Source organism: Scardinius erythrophthalmus, assembly GCF_964197995.2.
Source record: "Scardinius erythrophthalmus genome assembly, chromosome: 9".
Classification (NCBI taxonomy): Eukaryota; Metazoa; Chordata; class Actinopteri; order Cypriniformes; family Leuciscidae; genus Scardinius; species Scardinius erythrophthalmus.
Window position 1 is genome coordinate 13,298,916 of NC_138229.1, and position 11,851 is coordinate 13,310,766.

An 11,851-nucleotide genomic window follows, 5' to 3' on the forward strand; every position below is an offset into this window, starting at 1 on the left:
CATGAAAAAAACAAGAATTATAGGAATAATACAGTAAAGCGAAATAAAATCCTTATTTGTACATCCACCATAATATTCCTTATAGTACAATATAAAGGTATATGAATATGGTGATAAATTTAGGACAGCATAAAATAAAGGACAGCAAGATATTTACTATATTAACACTTACCATGCTATAGATTCTTGTCAACTCCAGCCAATCAGATGGCAGCTGCACAGCAGCACAAAAGTACCTTCTCAAGTGTGGCTTAGAAGCAGGCAGATGGGCCGCCAGCGCTAGCAAGAAGTTGGCTGTGATTCGAATGTTTAGTTCCTGCCTAGTATAGACTGCAACCTAAAACCAACACAGATATGCAAAACCACACAGATTAACAACATAACCACCTGACAACATAACCCACATGCACTCACACATGCAAAATCACCAACCTTAAGGAGAAACTCTGGGTCTTCTCTGGTAATCTCTGTGGCCAGGTTCTTAATAATGCTCCACACACTCGTCTTCTTATCCCAGTCCTTCTGGCCCGGGGTACAGCTCTTATTAACCAGGGAGCAGCACACCATATTCAGCAGGTTGTTCTGAAGGACAAACAAAAGAACTGTCGACGTATAAATGTTGTTTGACTTCACATTCACCACTCTGTATATCCATTATGTGGTGTAAGAATGATTACAAATAAGTTTGGTCAGTATGATTTTTCTGAACGATCATGTAACACTGAATAGCTGCTGAAAATTCAGCTTACCCATCACAGGAATAAATTACATTTTAAAATATATTATAAATATGTTTTATACTATGATATGTAAAGCGCATTCATATTAAAATAGAAAACAGAAATAGGATTACTGTTTTCACTGTAGTTTTGATCAAATAAATGCAACCTCGGTGATCATTATTCAAACCCCATTACTGTGACCATTTGGCTCACCTTTCGGACCCTCAGTTCCACAAGTTTTTCATCCTCACTTGCTTCAATCTCCCCAAATTCCTCACGAGGAGCAAAAGTCTGCTCCTCCTCTCTATCTAAATCCATATCCAAAACAGGGATCTCAGAGGACAGCATATGGTCTTCCTCTTCTAAGCTTTCCTTGGAAGGCATCCTGATGGCATCCTGGTAAGATACAATATAAAAGACAATATAATTAACTACATTTGTATTTCCTGAAGAAAATACCAGTCCTTGCAAGATATCTGTACGTTTACGCAGAACCAAAGAGAAGTCTTTGATCAGAGTTGTCTTAACCGTAATGTGCTTTCTTATGCTTAGTGGTTGAGTTGAATTAGTAGCAATGATTCTGTTATTTTAATTAAATATGAATACAAGTTTGTGGAGAATTAAAGAATTTAAAAAATAATTATGCTACATTAATTCACATGCAATTTTACAAAGCATTACAGAGGAAATCACTCTATACCTGTCTGGGCTCCTCACTATATCCCAGCAGGCCTTCAGGTGAGAAAAGCATGTCTTCCACTTCTCTCTTTTCATTTGTGCCCGCTTTATTCTCATTTGAAGGTGACAGATAGGGGCAGAGTGTTGGGATGGCACTGGCAGTGGAAGTTTGGGAGCAAAAGAGTAAAGGATTATGGGAATAGGTGGAGGTTAGAGAGGATGAGACTGGAGGGTGGAGTGGAGGCTTCATTAGGAGGGTATTCCTGGTGCTCAGCAGAGAGGAATTAGAGGAGATTGAGCTCATCATTGTGGATGACAGAAGAGATGAGGTGGCCATGGTGGAGGACAGGCTGGTTGGCTGGAGTGCTGGACATGATGAGAAGGTGGAGGTCTGATTGACCCAGGATGGAGATGTGTAATGATGGTGAGACAATGCTGAGGGCGCTTGAGCCAGAAACCGGTTTTCCAGCCTTGGAGTGCTATAGTTTAGCTGTAGTCTGGCATCCATATTCACCTTCAGATCAGACTGAAGAGGAGCTGGAGCCTTCATGTCTGCTTGCTTGAAGAAAGGAGAAACATAAATTGTGTGTTTTTGTCCAAAGATATTGCAAATGCTAAAAATACAATTCTAATCACTAATTCTTGAGATATTGAACAAAATATGCAACACAACTTTACCTGCAAATTAGATTTTAAATAAGAAACTTGAATCAGAGATGATCACAATACAGTTCTCTTAACATAAACGGATTTATAAAAAAAAAAAAAAAACATTGCCAAAGTTAGTCTTTATCCTAAAAGTCCTCTTTCCATCTTTTTATGAGTTCAACAAGACCATGCAGGCTCTGGTGAGTACTATGTTTCTGTAGATAATCTTAAAGGGATAGTTCACCCAAAAATGAAAATTCTGTCATTATTTACTCACCCTCAAGTTGTTCCAAACCTGTATCAATGCCAGCTGCCCTGCCATGGAAATATTTAATATTTTACCCCTATTGGCTATATGTAACCCTGTCACAAATTGTAAAGAAATAGTTCTCTTTCATCATCTCGTTTCGAGATCCACCTATGGGAAGGGCATCCGTACCTGACCTCTGCAGAAGCATCCAATTGCACCAAGTCTGGCTAGACAGACAGAAGCGCGCAGCCAATGCCAAGTAAGGCCACACCCCTTACCCAGGCATATATAACTTCTCTGCGTGCTGCTATTCCTCAGTTGACATTCGCTTCTCGCGATCTCTGCATCTCACAGCTCGGTTGTTCTTTTCACTGCTCACCTCGTGTCTTCAGGAGGAAATATCAGCTAGATCAGCCTCCGCCAGACGTGACAGTTGTCTTTTCAATCCTGCTGTTTTTGCATCGGAGCCGCCCACGCTCTCGCTATTCACTGTTCCTCCGCTCACTGAAACTGCCAGCTACGGATTTCTCCGACTTCTTCTCCGGTATGTCGCTATCTAAGCCTACCGCCTCTCTAGGTGACAACCTATCACGGGCCTGCCCGGCCGCGTGTGGTGCACTTATTGCCGCAAAGGACCTTCACAAGTTCTGCGTGGTCTGCTTGGGTCTCAAGCATGCTCAGGAAGCCCTGGAGAACCCGGAGAACTGCACCTTTTGTCTCATGCTGCCTAGGAAGTTGCTAAAACGCCGTCTTAAGGTGGCAGTCACTCAGTGCTCCGAGCTCAGCCCGTCTGACTCGGACGGTGGACACGGTGATGACGACGACGCGCTACCGGGGGCCTCCCGGGGCGCCACCTCTCTTGTTTGGGCTGACCAGCCCAATCCCGCTTTCCCCGAAGAGGACATCTTCGCGGGTAACCTCGCTCTCGCCCTCGAACCGCCCGGTTCGGTGGAAGAGGAGGATGCGGCTATTCTCGGGGTCTCAGAGGACGAGGAGGCCACCCCGCCTTCTGGTGTTCCCCAGGCTAGCGCCCACGCGGCGCTGCCTCAAACCATCCTCCTGGAAGTGTGTGAGCGAGCGGCCGCTCGTCTCAACATCGATTGGCCGGCACCGCAGAGTGCCACCGACCAGGAGAGAGATATTTATGATGGGAAAGTGCTGGGACCCACTCCCGGCTCGAGGAGACAACTCTTCCCCATCCTCCCGGCGTGTGCGAAGCACATGAGGCACTACTGGAGCGACCCGCTCGACTTTAAACATGGCCTCACGGGACTCGAAGTCAAGGATATGGCAGTTCACGGTATGGGTGACCCCCCCGCTGTTGAACCTTCCATCGCCAGGCACCTTAACCTCACTCAGGGTGGGCTGGTCGCTCCCCCTAAGCCGGTCTTGCCTAACAAAATGGACCGTTTTGCTGCTTCCGTTCACCAGGCAGCTTACAAGTCCTCGGCTTTGGCCGTCAGAGCCCTAAATGTCTCTTCTCTCCTCTCCGCCTACCAGGCGGAGATCCTGGACGAATTAGGGCAACAGCTAGAGAAGGGAAATTCTTCCGAAGTGCTGTGGAAGGAGATCCTTACTGTGAACGATCTCGTCCTCCGTAACGCCCGGCAGGCCGTCCATAGAGCGCCCTCCGTGGTGGGAGAGCGCGCGCTTTGGCTTAACCTGTCGGGACTCCCTGACAGTGAGAAGCGGCGCATCGCGGGCGCACCGGTAGAGCCGGCCGGGCTCTCTTTGGTCCCGCCGTTGCACTGATGCAACAAAGATGTGACGATAAGAAAAAGGAGGATGAAGCTTTCAAGCTGTGCCTTCCTCGGAAGGCGGCCCCACGCCAGGCACCCCCTGCACGTTTGCCTAACCCACCTGCCACGGGACGACAGTTTCGTCAGGGCAAAGAAAGACCCCGCAACAAACCCCCCCCACGGCACAACAGCCCAGCGTCTACTAACAAGCACTGGGGGAAATCCACTCCCGCCGCGGCCGCGACCGGGAGACCAACTAATCCCACCCCCACCGACGCGAAACGAAAGCGGCCTGCCTGATGTTCACCGGATGGGGGCATTGAGTCCATGTTCACGGGCCGCGAGCCCCTCGGACTCCCCTCTTTGCTCAGGACCCCCGTCCAAAAGACTCAGGGGTTCCCGAGGCTGGGTCAGCTCACCGCCTCTCGAGACTGCCCAGTTTATGTGTTCAAGAAATGTGTTTTTTCCCCCCATGTTCAGGGGACGCATTGTGAGGGAATGTTTAAGTGCAGTGGCACCACACCGCTCTCATTCTGTTCCCCTCACTCTGTCTATAAAGGCTTCGGCCCCAGTGTTCGCACAAAAACAAAAAACACACAAAACAAAAAATACGAATCAAATGAATTCGTTTCGGAGAGATCTCATCTCATTGCAGAGAGCGGAAATCTCTCCGAACCCATGCATGCCGCCCCTAGTGTGTCCACTAGATGGCGCCATGGCATCACTAATAAAACAACTAGGTCCACACAGCTCCGCTCCGGCCCGGGCGGGGGCGCTCGCGAGTCACGAAGCGGCTTGGCAAACCGTTTCAGCTCCCGAGTGGGTGATGCGTACCGTAACCAAGGGTTACAGGCTGCAGTTTACAACGCACATGCCTCAGGCTGCAGGGTCTCATGGCTTCATCCATCCAAGTTGTGCCATTGGGACTTCTGAGAATGCGAGCGTTCATGAAATGGGTTTTGTCACTACATTTCAGCCTGCTTCGCGATCTTTGCCGCTTTGTAACAGTAACACGCATGCATGGCAGCGGTGCGTCACTGGGAGAGCGAAGACTTTTACGCACGGGGAACCCCTCTGGGGGCGGTTACGATGCGGAAAGTTGTGACGATGGATGCGTCCTTAACAGGCTGGGGTGCCACCCAGGAGGGCAGAACGGTGAACGGTCTGTGGCCAAGCAGACTGCGTTCAGCACACATAAATTATTTAGAGCTTTTGACCATCTGGAAAGCTCTGAATCATTTTCTGCCTCGCCTGCAGGGACATCACGTTCTCGTACGGTGCGACAATACCACGGCCGTGGCTTATATCAACCGTCAGGGCGGTTTACGCTCGTCGAAACTTCACGCTCTAGCCTACAAGCTTTTGGTGTGGAGCAGGCGAGTTTTCCTGTCGTTACGCGCAACTCATGTTCCGGGCATTCTGAACAGAGGTGCGGATCTTCTATCGAGGGGAAACACAATCTATGGAGATTGGCGTCTTCACCCGCAGATAGTGGAGATGCTATGGATGAGATTCGGACGGGCGACCGTAGATCTATTCGCCTCGCGCGAAAACTACCAGTGTCCTATGTTCTTCTCGCTAAGGGACGTGGACGCGCCCCTCAGGATAGATGCACTGGCCCACCCATGGCCCAAAGTGCTCCTGTATGCCTTTCCTCCCCTGTGCCTGATAATGCCTACACTGGCCAGGGTGAGAGAGCAGTGCCTGTCTCTCATTCTGATAGCACCCAGGTGGCCCAAAGCTCCATGGCTGGCGGAGATAATTTCTCTGTTACACGCCGAGCCGTGGCGCCTTCCCCCTTCGCACGGACCTACTGTCCCAAGCCAACGGGGAGATTTTCCACCCCCACCCGGACAGGGTGGCTCTCTGGGCCTGGCCCGTGAGAGGACGAACCTAAATGCACTGGGGCTCTCGCTGAGTGTCATTGCCACTATTCAGAATGCTAGGGCCGTTTCTACACGGTCCCTATATGGCTGTAAGTGGCAAGTGTTCGAAGGGTGGTGCGATGGGCGTGGTCTCACATCTTATCAGTGCTCTGTGCCTGATATTTTGTGTTTCCTTCAAGGCCTTATGGAAAAAGGGAGGTCTTTTTCCACTACTAAGGTCTACCTAGCTGCTATTTCAGCTTGTCATGTGGGTTTTGAGGGCTCTACTGTCGGGCAGCACCCTCTAATCCGCAGATTTATGAAGGGTGCGCGCCGCTCTCTGCCAGTCACCAGGAAAACTGTTCCGGAGTGGGACCTCTCCATGGTGCTGGAAGCGCTGTCTCAATATCCTTTTGAGCCTCTGGGGAGTATTTCCCTTAAGTTGCTGTCCTTCAAGACAGCTTTGCTCTTGGCTTTGGCATCTGCTAAACGGGTCAGTGAGCTACATGCACTCTCGGTTCATCCCTCGTGCACTAAATTCTCCCTCAGTGGAGATAAGGTTTCCCTTAAGCCTAACCCGGCCTTCATGCCGAAGTGCTTTCCTGCGTTCACTTCGGAGGTGTTGGAGCTGTCCGCTTTTCACCCTCCACCCTTTGCCTCCTCGGAGGATCAGAGGCTGAATGCTCTGTGTCCAGTCCGTGCTTTACAGACATATGTGACTAGGACCGGTGCTTTCCGGAAGAGCGACCAGCTCTTTGTTTCATGGGCCCCCCCGCACAGAGGGAGTCCCATATCGAAGCAACGCCTCTCACATTGTCTTGTGGGCGCTATAACTATGGCTTATGAAGCAAAGGGAGTGCAGCCCCCTAGGGGCATCAGGGCACATTCCACAAGGGGCTTAGCCGCCTCTTGGGCCTTGTTTAGGGGAGTGTCACTGCAGGACATCTGCTCCGCTGCTAGTTGGGCATCTCCTCATACCTTTGTGCGTTACTACCGGCTGGATGTCACCAGAACCTCGGTAGCACATTCGGTTTTAGGAGTGGGGTCTTCTTAACCCTTTCCTGTAACCTCGTTGGGTAGAACCAATAAGGAATGAATGGGCTGGTTGGCCATGCTCATTCCTGTCACCAAGCATTTTTTATTCATTCATAGGTGTAATTATATGCGTTGGTGTGCTGGGGTTATCGTGTATGTGTCACATGCATGTTTCATGCCCTGCTTATCCACAGCAGTTAGGTGTGGAGTCACCCTTGCAGGTTCATGATTATGGGACGTTACAGGCACCGCCTCTCTGAGGTGACCGTCCTTCTCTGGCTTCAGAACCTTTCTGTGAGTGTATTGGCCAATCGGGGAGCTGTCCATGTCTCTCCCATAGGTGGATCTCGAAACGAGATGATGAAAGAGAACAATAGGTTACTGTCGTAACCCCGGTTCTCTGAAACATCGAGTGGAGAGATCCACCAGCGTTGCCCCGCTTGCCGCACGAGAAGCGAATATACTTACTGAGGAATAGCAGCGCGCAGAGAAGTTATACATGCCTGGGTAAGGGGTGTGGCCTTACTTGGCATTGGCTGCGCGCTTCTGTCTGTCTAGCCAGACTTGGTGCAATTGGATACTTCTGCAGAGGTCAGGTACGGATGCCCTTCCCATAGGTGGATCTCTCCACTCGATGTTTCAGAGAACCGGGGTTACGACTAGGGCTGCAACAAACGATTATTTTGATAATCGATTAATCTAACGATTATTAGAACGATTAATCGACTAATCATCGATTATTTCACCGACTAATCAGTAAGTTTGGAACGATTATTCAGCCTTTTCAATTAGTTAAAACACTGAGTTATACATATTCTAACTATAATATAAAAAAAGAAAATCACTTCAGCTTTTGAAATGGTTGGTTTAATGAACTTTGAGCCAACTAAACAGGTCATTCTCTTTAAGTTTTCAGATTTCTGTCCAACTCAAATCACACACAAATGCAAAAAGCATTGGTTAAATATTCGGTTCTCTTTCAATAGAAAAAAATAAACAAAAAAATTAACAGCAGCATTACAGACAAACTTAAACTGCAAACAATTATTATAAGAACACAATTTAAAAAAAAATGACAGCTGAGCTGACAGAGACATTCTCATTCACCTTTTAATTTACAGTATAAAAAAAATAACTGACATGATATTCTTCATAACATCTCTTTTTGTAAGTCTTCATGAATATGGAACAAAATACAGGCAAGTGATAAGACTGTAATAACTAACTTAATAGTTACAATAACGTTAATAAAAACAGCCCTGACACCTAAGCTCGATCAAGCTTTATTCTATGCAAAAATAATCATCACATTACTGTAATTATATTATTATTATTGTTAATATTATTGCTATTATTAGTAGTATTGCATTCTCTAAAAAGAGATTTACTGCTAGTTATTTACGTTAGCTCCAGCTGGAGAACATTCACCTCTCGCCGGGTTTTTCCTCTTTAAGTGCTTTAACATGCATGTTGTGCTCCCGTGAAAAGCAAGTTACGCCTTGCATGTATTGCACACGACAGCATTCTTGATTTGAAGTTTTGTGAAACTTTCACACACCTTGCTAGTTCGGATTCGTTTGCACTCCGTCATAACTCGCGCTGTGTTTTCTTCTACCGCAATAGCATTGTAACGGCTGCATTACACTCTAGCGCTACAGCGCCGTAGCGGTCAAATCGCGATATTGCAGGCCCTTACATTAGGTCACGTGGGATCAAACGACTACTCGACAACAAAGATATTTGTCGACAATTTTTTATTGTCGACGTTGTCGACAATGTCGACTAATCGTTTCAGCCCTAGTTACGACAGTAACCTATTGTTTGTTATTTTAGATCATTTGCCTCATTATAACTAGGCTCTAGATACAAGGCAAACAAAAACAAAAAAATGTATATAAAATAATAATAATATGGTTATTTTGTCAACCATAAACTTGTCAAAAGTCAGAGATTTTCTGTCTGAAGGTAATGCGACTCAGAATCACTAGCATTGACAAGCATGGGTGTGTCTTATGCAAACAACAAACGTAATGTAGACACACCAGAAAAATCAAACAATAGCTTTCTCCACTCCTTTTCACCCTTTCACCGAGTCTATTTAAACTTTAAGTACTGGTAGCTATATTTCCCTATACACTGCACTGCATATGAAATAATGTGATATTCCCTTATTCATGCTGATGTTAGCAGTGTCAACTGGACATGTACAGGTACTGCTACGCTCCCGTCGGATTAGAACCGCTCTTCAAGATTTCGGAATACGCTATAAAGTTAAATTCGCAGGGCACTTACTGTCGATTGTGTGCGGGTCAAAGAGCATCCTCTAACGTTATCTCAAGCTGATAACGAATGAAGAACAATAAAAATGTGTTTTCACAATGTCGACTCCTTATTGGCACGCAAAGAAGACAAATTAATCACCACTCTCTCATTTAATGTTTCACGTGCATTTAAAAACGACCCTTCTAAATCCGTTGTGGTAAACGACATACACACACGTTAAGTTTGAGCAGTAGGCTATGTCTGACACTGACTGCAATAATTATAGACATGAAAGTTGCCGAGACAGCCGAGTAACCCTGTTGTAAACAAACTCATGCACTATTTGGATTATTACGTGCGACACGGTTTGCTCAGTTGTGTCACTAAAAAATAAAGACATAACTCACCTTTTAATGCTTCGTGACCAAGTGTTGGTGTAAAATGAAGTAAACCGGTGAGCTGCAGAATGCAGATAACCAGTGAAACTTGTTAACTTCCTCACCTGTCATGTCATGACTATGTCACTACCGTAATGAACCAAATAGATGCATTATAAAAGATGCATGGAGGCGTCTCTGTGTTTATCCTTCTCCAGTCACACGAGTGATTTTAGTTCTGAAAGCTGTCGACATTTCAACAAGGCTCCTCCATTAAACTGGTATGTTATTGAACGTTGTTTAAAAATAACAGTTGATGCAATGTATTTTAAAAGAAAACAGGAACTATAGTAGCCTATCAATTTATTTTAGTAGGCTATTCAAATCCAGTGATCCACTTGTGCATAGATAGAGACATTACATTTGCATTCTTTAATGCAATGCTTACATTTTTTCATTTTAATAGCTACATTTTAAAGGGGTCATGACATGAACTGTATTGTTTTATTGTTTTGTAAAGTTTCCTGGGGTGAACTTAATAATGTTAGTATGATTATTACATCAAAAATTGTCATAATTTAGAAATAAAAGGTGTTTTGCTACCCATTTTAGCCCTCTGATTTGAACGCTCTGGCTGCATCCGAAAACTAAAAAAATGCTGCCTTCGGAGGACGCATTCCGAGGTATAAAGGCACCAAGGAACGCCCGTATCCAAAGTTAGCTTCCTGTTTCATGAGATGCGTTCATCATCTCATCGATTTTTTAAGGCAGCATAGATGTATCCTTCGCTGCCTTTGATATCCCACAATCCTGTGCTTTCCATTCTGTGACAGCTGAGCAAAAAAAGAAAGATGGCGTCTGAAAGTTTTTTTTTTTTAAGTTTTTTTTTTTATTAATTTATTTTTTTGGGCGTCTGAAAGTTGCGTCTGGTAGTTTGTGTGTAAACCACCAAAGCTCACGCTATTTTGCTGTAGATCATTAAACGCTGCCTCAGAGGTGTGTCTGATATCAGTTTTGTGAGGTAAGTTACCTTCCTGCGCAAACACTGCCTGCAGTCATTGCCGTAATTACGTGTTTACACAACAGTTTCACACGTGTTGGCTCTTTTGGCCTTCCATAGGGAACAAGTCAGCTGCCTACGTTTTCAGATGCAGCCACTCTGTTTGAAGGGGCGTGTAGGCTGTGAGACTTTAGTGTAAACGCCCACTGCTGTGATTGGCTAACGTCTTTGCATTGTAAATAGCTTAATTTGATTGATTGATTGATTGATTGATTGATTGATTGATTGATTGAGAAATCAATTTTGATTGATTCAATATTGATTCAAAATCAATATTGATTGATTGATGATTGAGAAAGTTGCAAGTGTCAGCCACTTCAGAAAAGTTGGACAGAAATACTACATTACCGATGGCATTGAGGGAACGTTTGACGAAGCGATAAAAGTCTGCAAGGATGTTGGTGGAACAATGGTTTTGCCAAAAACTGCTGCAGAAAACCAAGCGTTACTGAAATTAGTATTATCCAGTGGTTTAAGGGGTAAGAAACCCTGAAGAAACCACATATAGGGGGTTTGTGGGACGGTTTGTGGACACTGAGGGAAAGCATTTGACTTTTACAAACTGGGGTCCTGGTCAGCCTGATGACTATAAAGGAGTACAAGACTGTGGTCTTATAGAGGACTCTGGCCTTTGGGATGATGGTGGTTGTAATGTTGTACACCCTGTTATATGTGAAATAGATAACAAATAATATAATTCAATATTCCAGTATTCTATTAATTCAATTTTCAATTTACATTTATTTGTATAGCGCTTTTCACAATACATATCGTTTAAAAGCAGCTTTACAGAAAATGCATATCATTACAATTTAGAGTGATCTGTTATCAGAGGTGACAATGTTCAAGTAATGTATTTCAGAAATGTACATATACAAATTATGCAGTTGAGTTAGCTAACATATTAATTTTAGGCAGAAACAATGAGATCACTGAAGTCATTAATACAAGTTGTGAACATGATACATTTTATAGAAGATTTAGCATTGGTGCATGTTGATTCAGAGTTTGCATCATCTGATGTCCTCACAGGAGTTGGAGTCATCTCATTAACAAAATATGTGATATTATGTTTATAAAATCCAGTTTAAATTTGATTGTGAAGCATTTTTTTTCCATATGTAACATGTTACATTATATTTAACACAAACAAATAATAAATCCATTCAAATTTGTATCCCAACAACAATGCATATAATTCATAATAAAAATATA

At 44.9% G+C, this 11,851-nt stretch overlaps 1 protein-coding gene across 2 annotated transcripts in view; it reads right to left on the reverse strand.

Moving 5' to 3' along the window:
* LOC308696119 (telomerase protein component 1-like) overlaps nucleotides 1-9,742 on the reverse strand; it is a 35,432-nt gene extending 25,690 nt beyond the window's left edge. Inside the window, exons 1-5 of one of the 2 annotated variants that reach the window (XM_081374515.1) lie at nucleotides 9,607-9,742; nucleotides 1,423-1,959; nucleotides 936-1,118; nucleotides 433-582; nucleotides 173-337 (exon numbers count right to left, since the gene is read on the reverse strand). In XM_081374515.1, the coding sequence (XP_081230641.1) occupies nucleotides 173-337; nucleotides 433-582; nucleotides 936-1,118; nucleotides 1,423-1,950 (1,026 nt within the window). In that variant the 5' untranslated portion in view covers nucleotides 1,951-1,959; nucleotides 9,607-9,742. Of the gene's footprint in view, nucleotides 1-172; nucleotides 338-432; nucleotides 583-935; nucleotides 1,119-1,422; nucleotides 1,960-8,495; nucleotides 8,553-9,606 lie in introns of those variants that run through there. The other variant, XM_081374514.1, reaches the window with a different exon arrangement.
* Nucleotides 9,743-11,851: the final 2,109 nt, after the last annotated feature.